Source organism: Aphelocoma coerulescens, chromosome 6 (genome assembly GCF_041296385.1).
Source record: "Aphelocoma coerulescens isolate FSJ_1873_10779 chromosome 6, UR_Acoe_1.0, whole genome shotgun sequence".
NCBI lineage: Eukaryota > Metazoa > Chordata > Aves > Passeriformes > Corvidae > Aphelocoma > Aphelocoma coerulescens.
Window position 1 is genome coordinate 19,057,389 of NC_091020.1, and position 26,765 is coordinate 19,084,153.

At 39.6% G+C, this 26,765-nt stretch overlaps 1 protein-coding gene across 1 annotated transcript in view; it reads right to left on the minus strand.

The window, feature by feature from the left end:
* The window catches only part of VSTM4 (V-set and transmembrane domain containing 4), a 31,761-nt gene that overhangs the window by 3,219 nt on the left and 1,777 nt on the right, over positions 1–26,765 (minus strand). Inside the window, exons 2-7 of the mRNA XM_069019593.1 lie at positions 22,820–23,218; positions 19,135–19,203; positions 18,233–18,340; positions 15,668–15,701; positions 11,090–11,202; positions 10,178–10,239 (exon numbers count right to left, since the gene is read on the minus strand). Coding sequence (XP_068875694.1) covers positions 10,178–10,239; positions 11,090–11,202; positions 15,668–15,701; positions 18,233–18,340; positions 19,135–19,203; positions 22,820–23,218 — 785 coding nt within the window. The remainder of the gene's footprint in view (positions 1–10,177; positions 10,240–11,089; positions 11,203–15,667; positions 15,702–18,232; positions 18,341–19,134; positions 19,204–22,819; positions 23,219–26,765) is intronic.

Genomic DNA, 26,765 nt, shown 5'->3' on the forward strand with positions numbered 1-26,765 from the left:
ATATAAAATGTAGCTAAGGGAGATGGTCAATAAAATTTACTGAAGAAATTTTTTTTGTGGGTGGCAGAAGCTAATTCACCCAGAAAATGTACCAACAAACAAAAGAGTTCCTGTGGAATTGTATGTGACACCCTCAGTATTTGAAATGGATTTCAGTTCATCTGTAGAAGACTGAGGTCTGTGCTCCCTGAAGAAGTGGTGAAGCTCTGTGGTCCTATGCAAGTGAAGAACTGGAGGATTTTATCTTCTTGAGTACTTGTTCTACCTGAGTAATTGGTGTCCTCAAGTTGAAGTGCAGAGGACAATTAAAAAACCCAAACATTTCAGCTATGTGAATTTCTGCAGTCACAAGAAGCAGCCATGAAAAGGTTGCATCTCTCAGACTACGAAAGGCTTTGGCAGTTGTAAACTTAAAACTGGCTCGAAGTTCATAAACCAAGATTTTCCACACAGTACTTAAATGTTAGGAAGAAACTGTATATAGTTGCCAAGGCCAAAGTTTCACATTTTATTTATTGCTTATTTATTTCTGATTTAACACAAATGATTCCTGTTTCCTTGAAATGTGTTTGAATAATTATTGTATTGTCTTCTGCCTAAAAAGATAAGCATCTAATACCCTCTGAAATCAGTCCCTGTGCTCCCCTGCTTCCTGTTCTTTGCACTGCTCTGGAATCCTCTCATGACAGTTGCTCACACTCAGCATTTCATTTCAGGTTGTTTCCATCAGGGTGAAAAAGTTTACACTTTTCCAGCATTAATTTGATCCTATTTCTTCTCTGCAGATCAAATCCTCAAATACTTTGTGCAGCTGCTGCTGCAAGTGGTGTCACTGAAGTCAACTGATCTGTGCAATGTGAGTCCAAGCCCTTTGCAGGGCATTGCCTGCAGGACTGGCACCTTTGCATTTCACTGTTCACACAGTCTTCCCTCCCTCCCCACTTCCATCCGTAGTCCTATTTGATCTTGACTTCTGGTCCTCATTCACTATCAAATGCTCTGCTGTTGACAACACAGAAAATGTCATGCTTTCATTGAATTCTCTGGCATAATGACAAAAGGAATTACTGTGGATCCAGACAGATCTTGACTGTAACAGAAATAAAATCACACACATATTTTCTTTGTTAATGCATTAGGATTGAACTGAGCCACAATGTTTAGAAAGACATCTCTCTGTCCTGGCCCTGACTTAAAGACTTAGAAAAAACTCTTGGTCAGCTGCTGTGATGCATTTTTATATTGCCCTTTTCTTTCTCTCCTGAAAGTATTAGCCTCAGTTTCTAGGCACTTCAGGTTTTTTTGCTTTTATGTTAAGTTAAAGATTCCTTTTGAGATTTCAAAACTCTATGTGCCTGTCTATTCAGTTATGTAGTACAGAAGCTAAACACAGGAGTTACATTGAGGGTGGACACCACAATAACACCAACAAATGCTGTGTATTTTATTCTCAGTGTAAGATAGTATATTGAGCCTCTGTTTCAAGGTATGCGGAATTTTGCTGACAGCTTCAGTGTCACATCAGACCTTCGATGCATAATGATACACTGCATGTGAAAAGCCTCCTAAAAATGAATCTGATAAAACTTTTCAAGAAAAGATATTGGTCACTGCCACAGTAAAGCACTACATTTCCTAAGTCTGATGCAGAACATCTGTTGAGGCAGAAATATTTTCATTGTTCTGTAGGAATCAGTTGTTCGGGGCAAGCTAAATCTGTATATGTTTTCCCCTTTATTGTTTAATCATATTTCATGTTATGTTTCCATTTAGAAAATGCCACATGTCCTAAAATAACCACCCCAACGCCCAGCTCATGTAAATTTTAGAAGTAAGATTTATGAAATCATATTGTCCAGGTGTTTTATTATATTATCTCAAAATTGCATTGTTTTCCAGTGTAGATTATCTCTTTAGTCTTACCTTATTCTATTATGTTTGGATATGAAAAATAACACTAGATTCCCCAAAACAAGTCATTGGGCAGTAGTGGCTGATGTGTTGCTTTCATACATTTTTATGATGTTCCTATAGTAAACATAATTTAATAAAGCCAAAACACACTAAATAAATAATTGCATCTAGAAAAGCAATAAAACCAAATAAAATTAGTACTTTCATAAGTGGAAAAGGTACTTCAATTACTGCTACAAGCAACAGCACACCATAAAATGTGTAGAATAATTTCCCTTATGCATATTTCTAGTATGTAATAATTTGATTGAAAATATGAGGAAACACACAGGAGGTTCAAAATTGTGAAAGGTATACAGTTTTCAGCAAAGGATGTGTAATAATAGTGCATGGGAGCCAACACTACTTCAAGTACCTGTGGTAGCCAGGTTTTTATTCCATACACTCTTCTGCACTTCATTTATCAATCACGTTTAATTTAATTTTGCTGGTTTGTTTGTCCAAAACTAACTTTTTTTGAGCAGACAGGAAAAAAAAAAGCCACAACTAATTCTACGATTTCATCTCTCATTAGGATTGGATATTGTTTTGGCAGTGTTAACCTGGACCCGTGCCACCACTTCCTTTCTGGAACAATTGTGTGACTTTAATAACTGATGTTGTAGGTGGGACAGAGGGTAGGACAGAAGAAGAAGAAACAACAATTGACTGGCCATTCACCCCTCCCTTTCTGTCCTGGTGCTTCATCTAGGAGGTCATTGGGATTTATAGGGCTACAACATCCTTATCTAAAAAATTTCATCATTGTTCTAAAATAATATTGAAATTATTTCTTCAAGTAGGATCTATTCCAGTGTGGCATTCCTAGATACAGCATTTATCTTGTATGTCTGTTTTCTCATCTTGGGAACATATACTTTGCCAAAATATAAATTAGGAAGAGTTATGATTTTCCAGTGTATCTTCTGGCAAATGCAAAATTATTCCTCTTCCAGATTTCTTCCAGTTTAATTTTAGTTTATTCCAGTCACAGGGCTTCCCATGGGCAACTATTCAAAAGACTTCACTTATAGGAACATTTTTCTTATTAAACAATCTGCAAGGTCTATCATGTGAATATGTAAAAGAAACTAAAGTACGTGTATATATAGTTTTGTTTTTATTGGGTTTGTCTAGTATATAAATGTGTTAGAAATTAACTAGAAGTGTTGGGTTTCAATCAAAATTATTCTGAATTTTATGTCATAATTACCAGGAATGTCAATTTTTCTCTTGCTAGGCTTAGCTAATTTGTTTCTTGGCAGCCTCAAGAATGTTTACTCTGAGCACTGTCAGACGGGAAAGTTCTTGAAGTTTTAACTAAGACTACTCTTATTCAAATTTGTAATTAGGTATGAAGAAAACAAGCAAATAATAACCTATTAAATTCAACTTCTCTGCAAAAACAACTGATGCCAACTTGCACATAGAGATTGCTGCAATCTCACTGTTCCATGACCACACGTGTTATGAAGATGACAAACTGAATGTGAATTTTTAGTTTACTTTCAAAAATAAGCAGAAAAAGCCTGACTTCCCAGTTCATTTCAGTCTTAAACATTTTAGAGACAATTGCTGCAGACATTCACCTTTGAATTCAGTGCCTATATAATCACATATAATGTAGTTTTTGTTTGAGATATGATACAGAAAGAATTTTACACAAGGGAAAATAAACTCCTATAGATGACATTAAATTTTCAGCACTGAGTTTTCTGGATTCAACAAGCATATATCCCAAATTGTGCACATGGTGGTGGGGTTGGAAGTAGATGATCCTTAAGGTCCCTTCTAAAGCCATTCTGTGATTCTATGAAATTCCAGTCAGAGCTTCACAGTATTTTTAGTAACTCCGGTTTCCTGCAGTAACACTTGAAAATGGAGCTCCACCCTCACTGCCATGGCCTGCACTCATGGATGAGTGGATTAGGTCAGCAAGGATAAAACCCTGCCAATTCTGCAGATGTTTGCTGGTGTGATTGCCAGTACATGGCAAATTGCCACCCATGGCCCAGCCATGCCATGCTGTTGGGTGGACATGTGGTGCCTGGGAATGCTGCAGGAAGTGCAAATGGGAAAGGTAAAGAGTCAAGAGGTGCTGCTAAAGTTTGTTTGACCCAGTCTCTAGGAACTGCACTTCTGGCCAGGTTACTCCATAGCACCAAGAAAGCAGCCTTGCCCCAGTGCCATGAAGGAGTTGTTCTTAGCAAGCACATTCTGGAACTACCATTTTTTTTCTCTCCCTTTCCCTTGCAAAAGCCAAACTTGACTCTTTGGCCTTTTTCCTTTAACATTTGAGAAACATCCTGTTTTGTAGTCAGTCAGTAAAAAGCTCCAAAGAAAAACTCAGATACTGTCCAGATGGCACAGCTCAGGAGCATCCAGTGTCACTGCCTGAGCACACTCCATCAGAAACTGTCTAGACAGGACTCCCCAGGCCAACTGGTTGGGCTGTGTTACCACAGGAAGAGATTGTTGGCTGTCTCTGTATCCATGCCCAGAAGGGTGGAAACTGCATGCTGAGTGCAGCTTAAGGGAAAGGGGGTAGCCCATCATCTCCTCAGCATATCTCCTTTTCAAAGCATCTGGTTTTTGGAGCCATGGAGGGGATGGGATGCGATGGGATGTGGCTGCCAGCTTGGCCATCACTGGAGGGTCAGTGATGGAGGTGAAGGTGAGGATGTGCTGAAGCAAAGATCCAGCATGATCTGGTGGATCCAAAGATCCAAGATGATTTGGTGGATGAGTTTGCAACTCACTTGTCTGGGCCACCAGGACACAGGAGAGAGCGCATGCTGGGCAGTGGGGTCAGGCAGGACAAAACTCACTGTAGCTTCAGAGAGAAAAGGATTAACCTCTGACAGTCCTACTTTTAAATATACACAGGAAAACCCCTCCCTTTATACTATGTGGTCTTTCTTGTGCTGAAATCAGTAGTGTTCCTGAGGGCCACAGATACACTTAATGGTCAAGCCCTATGAACTTCAGTGGGATGATTTCCTCATTAAGATAGTACCATAACTCAGAAGTCAGAAGGAGTTTTTTGTTCTTTTTTTAAGAGCTTCAAGTGTTTACCAATATCAGTGACTTGATTGCAGGCAGAGAGCCAGAGATTCCCCTGGAACAGAGGAGTTTCAGAAATGACTTTTGCAGAAGATCTGAAGCTAGATCTGCAAAATGAGCTTTCCTCTAGAAATCCATCTACTGGCCAGTAAGAGTGCTGAAATATCAAGAGAGACATTCAGTGCCAAAGCTAATAAATATGACATTGGAAAATATGGAGAGTAGGAATTATGACTTTTAATGGCATTATCAGTTAAAAAAGGATAGGTTTTTTCACATTAAGATATCTATTTTTTACTTCCTATAGCATAAAATGCCTATACTCCCTGAGAACAATATCTACAACAATTTGTGAACACTCTTTCACCATTGCATCTAAATTTTGTTATTGCATCCCAAAGAAGTTATGATTACAAAGTCAGGGACAAAGATGATTTAACAAGGCCCATTGAATGAGTTTTGGGGGAAGAGCATCCTCACCTCTGCTAATGCTCTATTGCTTTTACAGTTGCAGTTATTCCTAGATTCTAAACCAACATTGCTGGAAATCAAGCTGATTTCTTATCATTCAAAAAAAGCCAAGGAAGTAATTAAAAGTTTTCACTTCACTGGTGACACTTCTATTACTCCAAATGTGTCATCACACAAAAATCATCTACTGTGGGTGACACTTCTATTACTCCAAATGTGTCATCACACAAAAATCATCTAATGTGGGAATTTGTAAATACACAAGTCTCAACACAGATCCAACAACAAATTTTACATATTTATACAAATCATTCCTTCCTGGGCATAAAGATAGCAACCTGTGATCTGAATCGGGAAGCAAGCATAACTCAGTAGTTTTGAGTACGTTGAGTTCTGAGTGTCAACCTGAATGTGCAAATGATATTCATGTCCTATGGACATCTCATATCCTATGGAGACACTGAAAAAAAGAAAGGATTATTCATCTTGCAGAGAGAGAAATTACGAGGACTGAATAGAAATATTAAAGAATAACAGGGAGTCTAGGGTAAAACTGTTCACCATTGCTTTGTGTATTATATGTATGGTCTTACTTGAAGTTTGTGGAGATCAATAATGCCTTAATAAATTGGGAGCTTAAATTGTCACCCATTATTACATGTGGAGGAAGCAACTCTTCTAACAGAAGGTGGCACAGCTTTTAATTTAAAGTCATCCAGTAGAAGGGAAGACCTGATTGCTCCCAGATTCAGAATTCACAAATTACTGAGCAGATGTATTCCACTTCCATTTTCTTTCTCAAGGAAAGGGCCAATGGTACCTACAGTTAAGACTACTGAGGAATCCTACTAATTGTGTGAAATACTGACTTCTAGAAATTTCCCTCAGCCTTGGATAACCATAATCCCTTCCTGGTTCTCAAGTAACTTTTACATCATCATCATCATCATCAAAAGCAGATCTCAGTAATCATGTAGCACTGAGCCACTGGTGATCCAATCCATGCTGAAATAAACAATGCTGTCTACATTGTGGGAGCTGAAGGTAGAAGGATACTTCTCTTAAATAGCTCAGTTCTATGGTCACTGAAATCAGTCTGCCCAGAAGTCACACAGGAACAACATGTACACTGTGGTGGGGAACAACAGAAGCCAGATACACTACATTCAATAAAGAGTTTATGTAAGAGGTTAGTCAGTGTAGGAACAGCAGAAGCCAATTCTTGTGTACTGTGAGCTTTACATGGATGTTTTTGAAGAACTAAGCCCAAGGGGATCATTTGTAATACAGGAGATATTCACCTGATTTCAAAGTGTGATGGTTATATGATGTAGCAGAGTGCAAATGTCAGTGGCAGAATCAGAGGATTCCCTATAGCCTGTCTTATCTGGGCAGGTATTTCTCCCCTTACAATTTAGTGTGAAAATGATGAAGTCAAAAAAAAAAATTGTGTAAGTAAAGCTTTCAAGGTTTGATCTAACCTGAAGTCACATCCTTTCCATTGGTTGTAGTGAATCACACAGGAGCTCCTAAGATTGATGATTCAAACCTTCATGAAAAGACACTAAAGCCTTTTCATTTAGATGATGTTCTATAACTGACACTCTAGGGCTATGACAGCTAGTCTCTAGGAGGCAATGAAAGGCTTACCAGAAAATTTGGTTGAGGAAGTAGAAGATTTATCTCTACCAACTCAACTGGCTAAGTACTTAAGGCTAGAGCAGAACAGCCCTTAGAGAGAAGAGTTTGTGGGCCCCCAGAATTTTCTTCTTCGTAATGACTCTCTGTGCTTCTTGCATGCTATAAAAAACATCCCTTTTTGCATTTCAGCATCTCTATTTCCTTTGATCTGCACACATTTCTCGTTGATGCTAATAGAGAATGACACTGATGGGGAATATTTTTGCAACAGGGGGAGCATAGAATTGTTATTCTGGCTAAAGCAAAAGCAATATGACTTAAGCAGAGTATTTAAAAGGCTTTACTCAACACTGCGCAATTGAACATGGTATTAGACTTTCTCTTTTTTTTTTTTTAATTTTCATTGAGATTATGTCCATATTTTATCCAGGTTATTGTGTTCTTGTAAAATTATACTGCAACCCACTCTAGCACGTTAACAACAAAAGAAATTCTCTAGCTTATTATAAACATCTTTCAAGAAACCAAAAGCATATGTCCTCTGGAAATAATTTTGCTGGTATTTAGGCTATTACAAAAAAATTTCCCAAAACACTGGAATTATTTTGTAATGTTCCCTTATACTCTAGCTTGTTAGCTTAGATTTTCTGGAATATTCTCCTGGTGCCCCAATACAGTTCCTTCCTTGAGTTGCACAGGGAAGCTGCAGAAGTAGTCCAGAAACTCAGCGATATGTGTCTGTCTTTGCAGTAATGATTGCCTAGTAAGTGTGTGCCATCAATGAAAAAAGACCTAGTGTAGACACCAGCTGTGCAATAATTATAGCTGGAAAGAAAAAGTTATTTTATCCTGCAGAGATTTGGCAGGATGATGATATTAATTTTTTTTGCCCCAAAGCAGACTGAAAATTTAAAATCTGAGAAATTTTTGAGAATTAAAATGGGGAGACAAGTTTGCTGAAATTTTTTTTTTAAAAGTTTCATTTAGATGTATATGATATGTCTTTTTCTCTGTATTTTCTACATTTTTTATCTTTCTTTAAACTTCTTTTACTTCAGTTAGTTTAATTTTCCTCACTGAGAAGAAGTAATTTAAAAGCAGAAAGTATGGATTTTTTTCCCCCTGAGAACACAAAAGCATAGACAACTGTGCTGTAAAAGGAGGCAAGAGGAACAGAATTGGCAAACTGCTCTGACAAGTGTCCTGCTCAGCTTCTGAATATGCCTTATAGATTTACTTCGATTTAGTTTATTTTGTCCCTCAATGCACTTTATTGCTAGGTCAGTTTATATTTGTTGGATCACTTTTTGACTTAAAACTAACTCATGTCCATACACAATCGTGTATTTTCTGTGGGCTATGTTTCTCCAGGTGCACTCTGAGATGAAATATGAAAGGGAAGAGAGCAACATACGGAAACTGCTGCCGAAGTCCAACAGCAAGGCATTAAAACAGAGTCTGCTGTCTGCATGCAGCGTGTGGATTATCAGTTGTGCTAGGGGAGACAAAGCTGATTTCATTGTTTGAAAAGGCTTTACTCCTGCTCAGCCTCCAAAGTGTTTGGACCTTGGCTAGTGTTGTGTAGCAGGAAGGGAAGAGCCAACAGCTATTTGAGGGCTATCCTTGGAATTATTCCAGAAAGGAAAAGCATCTGGAAACAGATTTACTTCAAGTTCAGCCTGTGTTGATGTGCTTTATTGACCTGCAGGAAGAGTGCTTTAACTGGTGAGAGCTTTTCCTAAGAGAGCTGAGACTGCCTGATTACTGATGTGCCCGGGCGCTGGGATTTACACCGTGGCCACGGCAAAGGGTGCCTGTCACCCCTGGTGCCAAAGGCTCTCATCTGTGTCTTTGTCTTCTTAGCAGAGCTTTGGCTGGCCACAATTACCTGTGTTGACATAAGACCTTTTTTACCGAGTTTTAAAACTCTGCCTCTTCCTCTACTGAAGCCTGACCCGTATGAGCAGAGTCTGGCCAAGGGGTAATCCCTGCAGGACCAGCAGAGGAATGATGAGTTCCATATCCAGGCAGAAAAATTGCCCAAGATATTAGCTGAACTGTTCTCAAGTCACCTGGCATTATGCCCAGGTATCCAGGGTTGTAAAATGTAGAGGGTATTTACTGACAGTTGGTGGGAAGGTTCTCAATTCTAACCCTCATCTGAAAGTGAAACCATCACATGGCATTTGGGTTATTCCAGTGGCGTAATTTTAGGTACCCATCTTCACCTAATATAGAAAGTTGGTCTCTCTGTGATCTCTCTATTGCCAGAGAAGGGAGAAAGGATTCCCAAAAGGCAATTCAGAGTAGTCTGAATTACTAGGAGCATCAGGCTCCTACTTCAATTCATGTCTCTTTCTATTGACTACACAGGGACCATAGCAGAGCACTGCAGCTATAGGCATCTGAAGTGAGTTGGCATAAAACTGTGTCACTATTACTGCTGGATGTCTTGTCCAGGCCCTGCTTTGTTACAAAAGCAGAGAAACATCTCAATGTCTATCTGATTTGTCTTGCATGTATCTGCAGGGGTATTTTTCAATCAGAAACTCATACCCAAGAGAAACTTTTACATGAAGGGCTTTTTCCTTAGTATGAGCTACATATATATATCTTATTCCTGCAATTCAAGGCATTTCTGACTTACAGCAGTGTAGTGCAGAATAAGGCTCCCCATTTCTGATTTGAAGTCTCAAAAGAATTGTGACCAGTACAGTTATGATTTTGCCAGTAATTGGAATTCTTTCCAAAACACCAGCTGCCAGAAGCATGTGAGAAGGAATAGCAGGTTTCATTTAAGGACAGGCCAAGTTTGTAGACATGACAACTGTTAGAAAGCTGGAAAACATAATCCAGTGTAACATTATGCTCAAAATGAAAAGAACCAAGATAATTCATCACTTGAAAAAGTATTTCTTATAAAAAAAAGGACATGTATGATTTTTTTAAGGTGATTTACAGTATATGAACCTAGAGTTCTGGCAACATTACAGCATTTGTATCGAGACAGAAGAATATGCAGAAAATTATGTCACAGAAAATTACTCACCAGGATCAATTTTCTTTGAGGTTTCAAGAGCTTGGGCTTAGGGAAATTATTGGCAATTGGAGCTACAAAAATAAATATTAAGGGATCATTTAATATTATTATCATTCACTGTCATTTTTAGTATATGTATTAGCAATTTATAAATTACATATTAATAGCAAATTAGGAGCAGATGCATGTACTTATACATGAGTTTAAACATATTTCAGGTATTTTACAAGGAACCATAATGCTTATGAATTAGAAAAATTCATGAGATTAAAGAATCTGATATGCAAGACATGCTGTTTGTGTGCAAACACTAGAGCAAGTATACCCCCCGAGAACTGATCATTTGTTACCTAACCCACAGTAAATCTTCAGGTCCTTTCCCTCCTCTCTCCCACTGGCTTAGCACTGGCAGCGTTGCTCAGAAAGTACACCCAAGAGTTTGTGAGACCAACCCTGGAGTCGCAAATCCTCTTGGAAAATGAAGTCCCCAAGAGGCTGCTCTTTATCTGCCCAGTTTGCTTGACTTCCCAAGTACACCAGCAATTTTAAAGAGTGCAATGTGCTGGCTTCCCTCAGAATACCCCCAACAAGTAATTTCAACTTGCCTAACTTTAATCTTCTCTTTGAGCAGGGTGAATATTGCTGCAGAGGTTCCTCTCTCTCCTCTGGTTAGTGTGAGCTGAGACCTCCTGCTTGGTCTCATTGAGTATAGCATCTCAGAATGGCTAAAGCTGCAGGGAGGTGAAAGTCTGTCCCAGCAGCAGGCAGAGGCCATTTCTTCCCCCACAGATGGGAGCAAGAACAGGCCACCTCAGAGGCAGAGACAGTGGCAAAGTTCAGGATTCCTGACATCCCACACTCTGCTGTCCCTCCATGGTTGTGCTCAGGATTTGAAATACCTCTGTGTCTCTGTTTTCATACCTTTTGCTGGGATGGCTGGTGGCTGCTCCAGTTTCTCTTTCTCTTTCTTTTTCTTTACCTTCTTAGGCTGTAGAGGAGACATGCTCGTCACACTGGTAACTGTCTCCCCGGAGCTGCAAAGCACAGGCCCAAAAGTGAGGGGGAAATGGAGGCAATGGAGGGAAAGACGGTTTGTCCGTGTGAGTTCATGCAAACACATCACCTTCTACTTGTGAGAGTTCATGCCCAACAACCTGGATTGTTATTAGGGTATATAATGAAAAACCTCTTACGGTGGTTGGAAATGCTCTGGGTTTTGCATTTGTTCAGCCATATAGTATGGCTGAGAAACTCAAGAGTCTCACTCATCCTGGCATAGAAAATGCAAACTGTCAGGTTTAAACAAGACCCATTTCATAGCACCTATTCCTTAGAAGTATGTGTGACCCTACTGATGCACCCAGGGTGAACTTCTGCCTGCCTGCCCTCAAGGGCTAGAGACACAGATGGGTTATGTGACTTGCATAAGCTCCCATGGGAAGTGTACAGAAAAGCAAAAGACTGGCTGAGGGGCCAGGAGAGCATGTAGCATGTCTTCAGGCAGCTCACAAGCCCACTAGCAAAAGCTGGCTTTGTCAAGGGGGCCAGTGTGCTCAGGGAATATAAAAGGAGAAACTGTGCCCCAATCTCTAATGGGCATTCTCCAGTATATTTGTGCTGAAAAGGTGCTATGAGGGAAGAGTACAAGTTATACTGTAAACAGACTCCTATCCCAGAGAGTTTCTGTGTTTGGACTATTGGTGTTTAACATCCTCTAAGGCTGGATTCTTTACCCTTATCATCTCCCAAAGCCTGAGATCAAAAATCCTGCTTTGAATATTCGGGGCTTGGATGCACAATCAGGTGGCAGCGATTGTCACCGCGGGTCAGCTGAGCTGTGCAGGGTAACTGACTGTGCAGGGGCTCCCTGCTTGCAACTAAAGGGGAATAAAATTGTACTGGCTTAAGTGGTGATGAAAGGAATCTTAACTTACAGCTGGGGTGGGAGGAGAGGGTAAACAATTTAGTTATGATGACTATGGTGATGGAGGTGACTTGGCAAGCAGCCATTGCTCAGCTGCATCTGCCCCTGGGCTCACCCTGGGATAGACTAGGGCAGTATGGTTGTGGGGACCTTTCTCTTCTGTGCTGGGAGTTCCACCACACCATGGAATACAACCAGGGTCTCCAGTCATAACACTGACAACACTCATTTCATTGAATTTTAAATCCTTTGACCCAATCTCTTGTTCATCTCCAGATTCTTTTGCATAATGAAACATTCTCTTTATATTAATAGAATAAAATATTCAGACCGGGGCAAAGACTTAACGAAAGTTAAGATGTGTCAGCTTTGCCCACACAAGAACAACAAAATTAGACATTACCATTTTACACAGTTGTAAATCCAAATGACTGTCACTACCATTGGTAAAATCATTCTGGATTTATACTTGCGTAGATTACAAAAATACTTCGGTTTGCCGATTTTCCTGAGTTCTGTTTCATGTACTCAGTCAAAAACAAAGATTTGCTGCCAAATTTTCTAAAAAGTGTTTAAAAAGTAAAATATGTTCATGAATTACAAATAAATCACATCAGTTATGTAAACAGAGGGTTGCACTGAAACAATTTCAAAGTCTGCCTGCTCTGCTACGAACCTATCCCACAACAACCATTTGTTTCTATACTAAAATCAAGACAAAATGGTTTAAAACCAGCAGAAAATAAAACTGCTCTACCTGGCTTCTTTGTACAAACAGCAAACTGCCAAGAAGAAAGACTACCAAAAAGGAGATGAGAATGATTTTTTTTAAATGTTTTTGGGTTTAATAATCCAAGGTCATTAAGGCAGATGCGTAGCTTAAAGATGCTCTTGTTCTGATATAAATTCTTTAAGCACAATATATAAAAAGGCTTAGTGTTAATTCATTGCATTAATTATTATTCCTGCTTTGCCACTGAAAAAGTGAAGCTACAAAGAAATGTATTTGTGACTTGAAGGTTTCTTTTAAATGCCAGGGCCACACAGGGTTAACTAATTCTGGGAGATACAATAACTATACTTGCTGTCTTAGAACTGAGCTCCTCAAACCAAACAAGGAGGCTCAGAGAAAACTCCTTGGCTCTGAAACACTGCCTCTTTGTGAGCTTGTCTTGTTCTATGTCTAAAAGGAAAGTTAGTTTTTTATCTCCAGCTCCTTCTTCAGCCTCCTGGCTTCTGTTTCAACGGTGTCACGTTGTGCATTTCTTGAAGGATCTAATGAGTTTTTAGAGAGCAATAAAAATACGGGGGCTTGGGGAAGTAACCTGTGGAAGGTGTGTAATAATCATGGAACCAGGGCAGCAGTCTCCCTGGAGGTCATGGCTGTTGCAAGACCTGGGAAGCTACTAGAATTTTGGCTTTGCTATTCTTATTAGACCCTAGGATGTGGAACTTTTCCTGTTGTCATCTAAGCCAGCTATTTTCTCTTGTCAAAGGTCTACATGGGGGTGACAAAAAAATTCACTGGAGTGAACTGGGAGTTGGATATTTTTCAGATAGGGGATCTGTGTGAAAAGGTGCCAGGGATAGTTGGGTTCTTGGTTCTGGTTCTTTGTGGCAGAATTTGCTCCTGTGATGTGAGATTGGCACTGTGGAACCAAGGTGTCAAGATGGACAGCTTTCTGAGGCAAACACTTTATTTACCTCCAATTATCTCCAGAAGAACAGTCACTGAAGGACTGGAGAGTTCAGGCCAACACAAATATAAAAGACAGAAAAAAATGTTCCTGTTTTCAAAGCTTTGCCTCCTAGGGGTTTCTGGATCTGAAAACTGACGAAATGATCCAATAACAAGGAAAATAATAATGAGGGGTATTTAAAGAAAAGAAAACATCAGAAAATGGAATTAGGTGGTTTGGAAAACTAAAAATAACTGTACTATTTTATTTAGGTAGTTATTTTAAAAATGTGGTAAGGAAATGGGTTTTGGTCAACTCTTTTTTTTTTCCCCTTAATTTGTTATTGGTCAAATAGCAAACCAAAACCTAAACATCTGCTTTGTTATACTCAGGAAATCTGGACTTAATTTTCTTTTCTACCACGGCCATTTTGTGAGACCTGGGACAATTCCCTGAGCCCGCTGTGCTTTAGATCCCAATTAAAAGTAAAAACATAATTCTGACATCAAGACATAAAATATTTTAAGATACTTAGGTATTACTGCAGTGCAAATGCAGACATTTCTTAGACATCAGACTATTAATGTAATTTTGAAACTGGATTCTACTCTGTATTTGAAATATCACTAAGGGAGCTGGAGTTGAGCTTCTCTAATCAAGGCTGAATTTCGCACAGTAGTAATTTTAAATGGCAAGAACCTCATGCAAATTAATTAAACAGTTTGGCCTAGTGGATATTTAGACAGTAGGTTTTGGGTCTATATGTGTTGAATTAAGTTCCAAGACAAGGAATTTGCAGGTGAAGAGCAACGAGTTCAAAGGAATTAATGGTTTGTGTTTTGAGGAGAGAGTGGGAAATAAATGGTACCAAGTGTGAAGGGGAAAAGAGAAAACATCCAGGAAAAAATGAAAACTGCTGAGCTGTCTCTCTAAATTTTTGGGTGGTGCAATGGCTGCTCAAGGTCAGAACAAAGATCTGTCCATGAGTAACATGAAAGTTTTGGTTTGTACTGGCCTCTCCTGAACCCTGTGCTGCTTTGTTTTGATTTCACTTCCATCTGAGTGCCAGTCAGATTGAATACTGTGATAATCCCATGAGAATGCACTAAAAATCACATGACTGGAGGATCTAGGGTGTGCTATACTTGGCATTGAATCCTGTAGTGTCTAAAGATACGACAAGAAACAGTATGTGATACCAAGATGTATTGGATTTAAACTGCAAGGCTAGAAACACATGGTTTCTGTCACTGAAAACTGGGAAACAGCTGTGCCTCTGTGTTGTTATGAGACATCTCTCTTTCATCCTTTTTGTTTGTAAAATGTTTGTCATATATTGTTACTGCAGTTCCAGTCCAATATGCATATCAGGAAAATCATACAATGGAAATCAGTTGTATAACCACACCACCAAAAACTTTTGGCAGCCAATGGTATTTAAAGGAATGCAGCAGCAGTGGAATTCTTCCCATCACTTGGAGTCTTCAGCTGCGAACAGACTGTGGGCCTTGAAAATTTGCTTTTGAACCCCCACTCCATTCCTGGGTGTGGGAATCATGGGGTAACATTGTGATTTGTTCTATGTGCATGGATGGTTTAAGACATTACCATCCTGTGAGGTGCTGGGAAACTCTAGAAACCTACAAGGGATGAAAGCAGGCTTCTTCAGAAAGCATCAAGGAGGGGCTTGTCACTGCAGCACCTGCAAGACCTTCAGCTAGCCCAGGTAGATCTCCCTTTTCCTGCACAGCAGGCACATTCATGAGTCAGGGACCTGGGACTCTTTATGTTCCCATAAGCATTTTGAAAACATTAATCCTATTCTTCAGCACACATAGCAAAGCAAATCCAGAACTGGTACCTTGGTTTATAGTATAGAGATGTGTAATCTCCTACCTGTTCTGGGGGCATTTCACCAGGTAATGCTTCACTGTTAAAGAAAAGAAAAAAAGAAAGAAAATGTGGCTTCACACCAACATAGTTTAGGAGTTTCAAATGGGCACTGCAGACAGACCTGTGTTGCTGAGACTGTGGAGTTGCCAGGTTGTTACACTGGGAGAGCTACTGATTGTCACCATACATTATGTTGTGCTTTAAAATGCAGTCTGACTCTAAGACATAGCCAGTCTTGGGAGAGGGGAACGTATGAAACACCAAAAATCTGCTGTGGAAATGCCGGGCAACACACATTCCAGTGGTCAGCCCAGCCAAAAGACAGCTTGCTAAGGAAAAGCACAGCAGGCCAGTAATTTTACTTTGAAGACTTTTATTTCCCTTGTGGTGCCTGTATTTATTTCCAGAAGCCTGAAATAAACCATTCACCCACAGGAGCCACTGCTGTTCCTAATGTAAGTCAGATTGTGACCACAGGCATAAAGGATTGCCTCCTGGGATCAGATCAGAGGTCCAGTCCAGCCACTATCCTGTCTCTGACAGCTGTGTGTGTGAGCTGCGTAAATCCTTCTACTTCCTATTCCTTTGAGTCAGTAGTCCTGAGCAAGGGCAGCTGCCCCCACTGCAGCCTTTTAGGAGCCAGCGTTATTAAGATGCTCTTTTGTGGCTTTGTGGCTTCTATGCCTCTCTTAAAGGACAGACTCTGGCTCTTCTGGTCAATCTACTGCCAATTTCCATCTCAGAAGGATGAGAGGGTGCATCCCTGGGTCATGATGTCAAGTTGAATGCAACATAGACATGCCACTCCCTTCTTCTCTGTTCTTTAAAGGGCCACGAAAACCAGACAACAGGGCACTCACGTGACTATGCCCCTCTCTACAGGAAAGTTTTCATATTTGAACTTAGCTAAATTCTCCCATTCTAAGGGAGCTATACAGATCCCAGGAGGTGTGTTTTGGTCCTAAGGAAAGGGGAGCTGAGAGCACCAAGAGCTGGGACTAACACAGGGACCATGTTTAAGCTAGTGAAGGCAGTGCTTCCATCTACCTGCCAGGCCTTTTCTAAATGTACAGGAGAACAGTAGGCCTGACCCTCTGGGAGTAAGGGGAGGCTCATGTACAATGCTGACACGCTTTTGAGCATGCAAATATTCAGATATTTGGGTAGTGGAGAAAGGTTTTAGCAGCTCAGAAAAACCTACTTTTTCTCCTTTGTATATCCTTATTCTATATCATATATTATTTCAATATTTAGCTGGTGTTGGTTCAATGTAAATAGACCTTTCCTCCAAGTTGCTTATATGGTCACAGCAGTAAATTGACAAAACCAAGCGAATTCTAACCCAACGTCTGCTCAAGAAAAACTGGGATACATCAGTCTAGTGCTTGTGGCTTCAGGGTGACTCACCATGACCAACATACTTAAGTGTGGGTACTCCCTTGGCACAGAACCTTTGTCATCACTTAACAGGGTAGGAAGAATAACATCAATCTTGCTCCTTCCTCTTGGCAAGCAGAGTTGTTGGGTTCAGTCAGAATCAGAGTTACTCTACTAAGTGCACTACTAGGAAGATGGAGCCACAGCCTGAAATGTGTTTGTGGTCAGGCCAGGGCTTCTCTATACATCTATTTTTGGCTTACATATCTTCTCACTTGTGTATCTGAGTCACTCATTCCTTCATGGGATCTGTGTAGGCTGCAGAGGCAGCAAAGTCATGATTCTCTCCTGTCATTAACAAGGCAAGGCACTGACCAAACTCCTCCTGAAAGCTTCTCTTCAGAGGTGGTCCTTACACTCTCCTCTGACATGGTGGCTGCTAAGTGTGCTGGTATCTCATCCTTGCAGCTTGTGTGAGGTCTCCAAATAAACCATTTTTAAACTGAAATGAAAGTAGAGCCTGCACTCGTTACTCCACAGATCTGAAGTAGCACATCTGTTTACAACAATACTGCTTTGATGCAGATGTAGCCTCTTTGAGAAACCCTATCTGAGGCAGAGAAGAATGAAACAGTAACCCTGGATCTTGAAATATTATTATGAAAAGACAGATTTGAATGTTGAAATGATGCTTTAGTTTCAAAAAATACAGTAAGTGAGAGAGTGCTAATAAAACCCCTCAAATTCCCAAGAATATTGACAGCTACTCAGGAAAGGAGAATAAAACAGAACAGAGTAAGATTGCTTTGAAACCACTATACATGTTTGGAGAAACATGACTCATGCAAGATTTTAGCTTCTGGTCAGAATGCAACTTAGTGATACAGCACTTGGTCTCCTCTGAAAGAAGTTCCAACAACCTTCAACTTATGTTTGTACAAAGGCGAAAGATTTTTGAAAAGTCTGAAGCAAATTTGAAGTGAAATGTCTATTAAAAGAGAGGAAAATGCCTTTGTTCAAGTTTGGCTGATAGAATTTTTTTTCCTACCAATTTTATTTAAAATTACAATAAAGGCGAGGAAATATTTATTTTTCCTGCTTCCTCTGCATTCTCTTAGTTCTCTTCTCCCCTCCCCACGCCCCCCTTTTTGGCAAGGTCTTTGCAGTCATCAGGAATGGCATTTCACTCACCTGTGGATCTCCTCCTGTTCAGAAGTGACTGACAGAGAATGACAAGTGTAAAAAGGAGGACACTGATGATTCCTATGGAACACACAAACACTGCATACACGTACAGATCTGAAAACCAAGCACAGATGATAGTCAGTGTTGCAGCTGATGCTCCACGGTGACAGGCCAGAAAAAAGTTACGTCTGCAAGATCCAAACAGGCTCTGGCCCAAAATATTACAGTTCAGAAGTAGTTTAACCCTCTTGAAGCTTTCCTGTAATATCCTGCTCGGTTTAAAATTTGGTTGAAGTCTCCATAAATGCAAATAGGTGTAGCTACACTCATGAGTTGTGACTTTCAGGAGCTAACAAAGGACTGGTTTGGGTTTTGGGGTTTTTTTGAGCAACAACTCAAAACCCAAAAGGACTTCAGCTGGGTTATTTCCCAGTTCAAACAGTTGTACTTTTTTCTTTTGTTACAAAAGGGAAAAACAAACACACAAACAATGAAGCAAGAAAAGTGACAGTGGGGCGAGTGTTGAGTGGCTGGGGAGGAAGGAAGAAAGGCTGCAATTGCTTCTTCTGCTGGCAGCACTGGCTTTTAACTTTTGTATTATTTTTTTTTTTCTTTTTCAATCTACAGCCTTAGGTTCCCTTTATTGGCTTTCATTCAGGCATTGTAACACATTTCCAGTGCTTATCCTCCCATTGGCCATAACAGATATATGAGAAACTGAAGCTGGATGCTTCCATTCTCTTTTGTCCAGCACCCCTTGTACTTTGTGGGATGGTTTCTCAGGCAAGGCCTGGGTTTGCACAGGAACTAGCAAAATTGGTCCTGATTTGGGGCACTTTAGGTGTCCTGTAGTGCTGGAATAAACTGACATCAAGTACAGAACCAGTAGCAGCTAGATGTATCTTTACCTTCAAAAAACTTCCAAGCTTCATGGTTCTTCTTGAAAGTGGGATGATCAGAAGCTTTTGCTGAAATCACTGAAAAAAACCAAAGAAGACACAACAAAAACTGAAAAATGTGTGGCATGAAAAGTTAGAACCTCTTGAAGTAAATGTATTCTGCCTTAGACTTCAGTGCCCCAAGATCTTTCTTCATCTAATTGCCTTTTGATGAAACACTTCAGCTGCACAGAACTGTCCCCTCTGTTTCAGGAGGAGGATGGGTGACTGTCATAACAGCTGTACAGGCTAGCACCAGCATCCAAATGCTCTGACTGCTGAAACATTGTTCCAAACCCTCTCTGCTCTCCTCAGCCAGCTTGTTTATGCATGCTGATATTTTTTATGACATCAGATTAGATGATGTCACTTATGTCAATTCCATGATTTTTCTTCCTCTAGCAATCATTGCAATGAAATGGTAGCCTGGTAATGTCCTCTAGATTGCCAGTGAGGTCCTCCAAGAGAGCTTCATGTGGCAAATCATTAGAGAACAAGTATCTTACTGGAAAGGAATTCATTACAGAGATCCCTGCAGGGATATGAAGAGTGAGGCTAGATCAATGGATATACAACTTTCAGGACTAATGAAATCTTCTATTCAGTTGTGATGGGAAGCTCATCCTGGATATTTTAACAAATTACTCATTTGTTACATGAAAGCATCACATGTGTAGATTTCTGGCAAGTATTTCAGAATAACTTCCCTGGAAAAAAGGGCTTTTGTTCATTTTGGGGAAAAAATAATCTTGCATTCCTGTATCTTGCAACATTTTACCATTAGAAAATGCCACATGCAACTAATATTGAAGAACTCAGACTCTCTTCTGTGGGAAATTCTGATACATAAACTTCCCAACACAACAGATTGTTGTGATCATCTACTTTTTTGTTGTCCATGCCAGTATGATTATAGTTGGACTGCCTAATTTTCTGTATTTGTCTTCCTACAAGTAGTCTCTTCGCTTGGACTGTAAACCATTTGGAACATGTATTACTCTAAGAGACATGCAGTCTCTTGAGGGATTACATGATTGTAAATGATGTTTCTGGGGTGTTGCATATTGTTCTGAGATATTGATTAGAGTTTTCTGATAGGAAGGGAGGAGAAGAACTTTTTTTTTTTTTTGGTCAGTGATAAGTTGGTGTTTTGGTGTATTCTCTACTATAAATAAGACCGCTAACTTGGTTTTAGGCTGACATTGACCACACAAGCCCAGGAAAGGAGCAGATGCCTTTAATGAGAAGATGGGGGAAGGGGAAAAGGTTGATCTTATCTTATACAGAAGACATTGCATGGTTGGATTAGGAGACACTTCTTGGCAACATTGGCACACAGATTTCTCTTGGTTGTACTAACAAGGTTTAACAGTAGCCTTCTTGTAGATGCTATCTGATGTCTTGTATTCACAACAATGAAAGGGGCAAACTGCAACAGGTTAAATTTCAGGTGGACCTTCTGAAAACACTACAAAGTTGCTGTAGCTGACATGAGTGCAGGAACAGAAGACTGTAAGGACTCCATCTCCACAACAAGGCTTCTTTTCCAAAGAAATGTGTTTTGCCTCTAAAGTAGAAGCCAGATATGTAGCTAAAATTTGACTGTCATCATTACACAGTAAGGAACTGTAGCCTGTAACTCAATTGTTTTTCTGTAAGTCCAGTATGTGTATTTTAACAAATTTATGTGTTGCAACAAAATGTATTTGCAACTTCTTAATGGCCTATGCAAATTTATGCGTTCAAACTTGCTAGCAAATAACAAAATCTAAATATAAATTAATAGCAGTATATACTACAGATCCAGGTTGCTTCAAGAGCAAGTTACATTTTGAAGAAAGAGAATTGTCCTTTTCTTTTCTCTCTGGAAATTTGTGTCTTGCACAGTAACCTCCTCTTCCTGTGTGAATAATTAAAAAAAAAATAGACCGTGCTATTTCTGCTCCGCTTGATGTACAAAGTTTTAAGAAATTTGCCTGGTGCTTTAGCATAAAGATACTATTTTGAATTGGGCATAACTGCAGACACATTATTGGAACAAAATGTTAGGCAACACAGCAACTGTGATGTGGTGGAACACTGCTACCTTATTTGATAAAGCACAAGCAGTACAACTTAAGTATCCAAATGCTTCAGGCAATTTGTATTGCTCCTTTTGTTGCATCCTGGGTTTAACTGTAATATAAGTAAATCCCTTTGCAATAAAAAGTGTAACTGATCATAATATAAAACACAAAATGTGTTTGGAATAAAATTTCCGTGAAAAGCCCAAGTGTTACTGTTGGGAAAACTGGAAGCTTTTATCACTGCTCAGAAGAGTTACCTTCCCTCTCAAGTGCAACAAGTTCTGTACACTCAGGGTGCATTAGCCAAATGCTAGCAAAGGTGGTCCTTTTTTTCCAGTCAAGAGGCTTTAAGTGGTAAAACAGTTGCTATGACATTTAAAGATATGCAATATTTCAGCTATCTTCTGGTATCTTTAATCTGGATTTAGAGTTAGCATAAATATGCTTTTGGGGGGCCAGGGTGGTTGTGGTGTTCGCCTCAGATCCTCACAGGGTGTCTACAACTCTCTACAGGTTGGCCAGCCTTCCTCCCTTGTCTCAGGTCTCCTGCCCTGCTTTGGTTCATTTCAAGTGAAGTAATAGAGCTGAGCAGACTGTGAAAAGGATGAAGTCACAAGTCTCAAATCCCTATTCTGATTATATATTCATGACTCATACTAGAAATCAGGGGAAAAATATTATTTAAGGACTAGACTGAAAAATGATGGATTTCCTTCTTTTCAACAACTGCATTGATCTGAAGCCCCATCCTTTGGCTATGAAAAGGAATGAGCGGTTTCAGTGTTACCATCAGCAATAGCCTGAGAAGCTATGAAAGATGTGGAGTGTCTCTTTGTGAGGAGGGGTACAGTACAACAGGTGGTGTGACAATATTTTATATTGCTTTTTCTTCTGCTGCCACTTATTTGGAACATGCCATTCCCTTTCCAAGAACTGACAAATCCACATGTTTCACTACAGGCATTTAGGAACTTACATCATTCAGTGAATGAGAAAACACTCTATACTGCTCTCTGGCATTATCTTTAGGGGTGTCCCTGTGGGAAATCAAATTTTCTGTTTATAAAGACACGAGTAGGGGGCTAGTTTGCCAGCTAGCACTGATGGCACAGCTACTGAGCAAAACCACCTCTCCAAAGGAGTCTGTTCTCAAAATCCAACTTCACCCATCTCTGAAAGTGTGGGTATGATGGCATAAGATTTGAGCTAATCCATCCTAAAGAGATGGCTTGTTTTCAGCTTGGTTCACATCTGCCACTTGTTGCTGGCCATTTTATCCGAAGTTCAATACCAGCAGGATGGCCATTGCTTTTCTAGCTCTGCTTTCTGGCTGCAAGTGGTATAAATAATAGTACTGAAGTGGTATTAAAAGTGCTACTTACCAACTGCTGCTAGACTAGAACTAAGAGCAAGGGAAACACCAAGAGAAGGGCAAAACAAACAAGCTGAATACTAGATTTTCTTCTCCTATCCACAGATTACACTTAAAAATAATCTAAGTTCAGATGTCGTATTGATGAACTTTCAAGAAAAAAAAAGGGATCACAGGACAAGAAGAAATTATAGACTTGAAATCAATAGTCTCTCACCTCTTATTTCAGTAGCTGCTGTACCATTTGACCACGCTGTCCACTTATTTCTGTGTTTGCCAATTTCTTGGACTTTGCATATATAATGTCCTTGATCTGTTTGCTGGAGGCTTAAAATAAGGAATTTGTACATAGTTCCATGTTTCTCTTTGAGAAGATGAAGTCTTTGCTTGTGAAAATGATGAGTATAATTTCCATAATACTGGACAGACCCAAACTTTGTCATTTTGATCATCAGATGCTCCTGGGTAGGTGATGCAGCGAAGACCCACCGCACAGCCAGCAAATTGTCTGTCTTTCTCTTTTGAGAAATATGGCAGTAAAGGGTAGCATTTTCCCCCTCGGAGTATTGCACTGTTGGTCCAGGTGAGACCGTCACATTTAAAGCCTCACAAACATCTGCAAAGGAAAGAAAAGATGGTGAGAATCCTCCATATAGGCACAACAGCACCATGATCTGTCCCAGCATGCAAGCCCACAGCAGGTAAACTGATGGTATCTGTTTAGTGTGCAGCCATTTAGTGACCTTGTAGACCCTGACAGCATCTGCCTGTGAATGTTAAAGATGGCATGAGGCCCTCCTTCAGTGAGCCTGCCCTAGCATTTTTTCTGTCACTAATCAATAACACAGAGCTGACATGGAGACCTTGTTACTGTCAGAGGACCAACTTCATAGAGTCTTTTATCAGTCTGAACAAACGTATTGGAAAGCTGTTCCATGACCAGCTCTTCCGATGGCTTGCATCCTTCTTAGGACTCCCAGGCTAAATGGTTTCAATAGCCAGTTTATGCTCATTTGTTCCCGTGCCAGCTTTAAGCTTAAAATAGCGTTTTCTTCTCTAGAGCTTACTTCCTGACTCCATATACAAAGCAATTATCTGGCCTCAGCCTTTGCTTTGTTGAGCTAAAGAAGACAAGCTCTGTTAGTCTCCTCTAGTAGTGTCTTCCCTATTCACCCTAACAGCCCTTCTCTGCATTGGTTACAGTTTAAATTTTGGGTTTGATTGTAATTATTTTAATTTTCTTTTTATTTAATTGACTGCAGTTATAGGCAGTATCTGGAAAGAAGTTCTTCAGTGTCCTGTGGAATACTCACAGTACTTCTCAGATTTGACAGGGATATACCTTTCCTGGTACATCCCAGAATTAACTTGGTTTTTTCATGATACTTTCATATGGGATTATATGACAGGTTATATATAGCATACTTGGGTGTTTTCTCTTCTTTGTCACTTGCAGTTCAGCTCTCAGTGTATCAAAGAAATTCTTACTAATCCCCAAGTATGTGACTTTGCTGTACTAATTTCTGCTCCACTTCTGTTACCCCATCCTCAGTTTTACCTATGTGCCGTCCTTGTCTTATGCTAATTTGATAAGGTCACAATTTCAATGTTCATGCTTCTGTCTACCTCTTTTAGACATCATTTGTGCAAACCTTATTTCATACTGTTCCCTAGATTATCACTGGAAGACCACTGAATTCTCTATATCCTACAGTTCTCCATGTCCTCTGTTTTAAGTAATGTTCTCCTTGTCATAATCCAGTGGTCATCTCAAACCTGGGTTAAATCCAGCAGACTAGATTTTCTGACTACAAATTCAAGTTAATCTGACATTATTTGCATGAAAAAATATGACATGAGATCGTATTGGGACAAATGATTATTCCATTGTTCCATTAATTCTGATTCTTGTCTTTAATGTTCTTCATCCTAAACCTCACTTAGACCAGTTGTTTGCCTCTCTGCTTTACTTCTAACAATAGCCACTGTAGGTGAAGCTTGAAAAAGGTGTCCATAGCTGTTCATTAGAGGAAGATTTCCCTTTCCTAACCTAACTGATTTATACTGGACTGATTTTCTGAGGCATGCGAATCAACACTCATTTTATTTCCTTCCTAACGCACATTAAGAATGTCCTGATTAGTCACATCAGAGAGTGATCTATTCTTGACCAACGGTGTATTGTGGCAGTGTGTTCCCTAAATGACTTGTGATGTGTAATCTACTGATCTGAGGGCATCCACTAGAGAGAGAACCATGTTCCAGCAGTGAGCAAGCACTCCCTGCAATGCACTCTGCAAAGCATGAAATGTCCTCTAAACTGTGAACTTCCTGTTATGTGAATACTGTACTGTACTCAAATACTAATGAGAATTGCAACTCTGGGAGAAGTATTTTTTCATTTTTGGACACTTTTCTAGCACATCAGCAAGGAACATTTTAACAAAGGGGATGAGAGTTTTGGCAGAGACTATTGTCTGACATCAGCTCCTGAAACACAAACATATATTTATCTTCAAAATAAGCAAGTAAAGTATTTCCATTCTATTTCTGAAGGAGTACTGGAGACAGAGACACTGGTTTTATGGTCCCAGTGAAGCTGTGAAATGAAGCAGTGAATTATATCACCTTATTTACAGTAAATCCACTAAATTAAAGAAGTTGAATTGCAACTGTTTGCGAAGAATTCTGAAAATTAATAGTATGATAATTATTTTGTGCTACTTCAGTCGAAATCTCTAATGAATGGCAGGTTTATTCCAAGTAGACATTATTTTTTTTGTTATGAAGGAGAAAATATTTTGTATAAAGAACAGTTTGGTTTTTAAAAAAAAATTTCTTGAAGAAACTACAGCTAAGCATGGATGAGGTTATTGATAAAATTATTTGTGCATTATGTTTGTGTCTGCAATTCACGCAAATGCCAAAGAAAGAGGTTATTTTGCCTTGTGGAAAGCATACAAGTATAACAGGATGTCAAAATTTTAAATTAAGACTGAATCCCACCAAAAGCTTTCCAGGCACGAAACTTCAGTTATTACTCTCTGGACTTACCAGCCTTGGTGCTTTACCAGCAGAAGGAAAGCCAGTAAATGGCTGTCTCTGCCATTGTGAAGGTTGTGCTGCTTAGTAAATATGGAATAAGTTTAAGATTTTCAACACTTTTGGCGTCCTCAAAAGTACTAAGGCAATAAATGTTTAACAAATAATTTATAAAGTTATGGTTTGGGTAAATGAAAAACACAGACCTTTTTTCTACTGAAATTATGAACATGTCATGAAAACTGTAAAGAAAAACAATTATGTCATTTTCCTGACATGTGAATTTCTTTTTTGAAAAAGCTGGCTAGGAGTAATTGTGAAATAGAGTCCCAAAATAAAAGGCAAAAAGCTCATTGCTTAATTCCAAACTAGGCAGAACACAGTGCCAAGAAGTACCCAAGAGAAAATACAGAGGAAGTCAGATATGGTGATGATGGAAGCCCCTGTGAGAAGATAAAGCAGCATTGTACATGGAGACTCTGATCCCTTTCTAGCTGTTTACACTCATACAAACATTGGTATTTTATACCTAAGGCTTCTACTTTGCCTCTGGGGGCATGCCTTTTTATAAGGATGTATCAAATTTTGCATCCTTCATGTGTTCTGATCAGTGGGAACTTATCTCCTCGTCTTCCTTCCATGGCTCCTATTGCTGCAGCTGCACAAGTACAGCAATAGGGAGAGTTTTGGAAATCTCATAGTGCTTTTACCATGGTATCAGCTCATGTTGAACAGGGTCAGGCGATGCTTTATATAAAACAGAAAAACAGTATCCATTTGACTTTATCCTCCTACTGCCATTGGAGAAAGAACAGTGGATTTTGAAGGAAAGTTCATTTTCCTCCTAAGTGGAAAGGAAAACCCTCATTCAAGGCTCTGAGACACAAGTGGACATGTTTCTCCTGTATTTAGCAGGCACTGGTCAGCCCCAACATGAGGTTTACCCTTGTAATGGGCTCCTTGCCAAGAAGAGGAGACTTCACAACTTGAGAGCAGGCTTGTGTGCCAACATAGTACTGAATTTCTAGACTTCAAATTGCTGTTTCAAGTGAGGAATCACTGCTTTTCTTCTGCCTTCCCAATATAGCATGATGGAGCCGTTCAGGTGGAGCTCACCACAA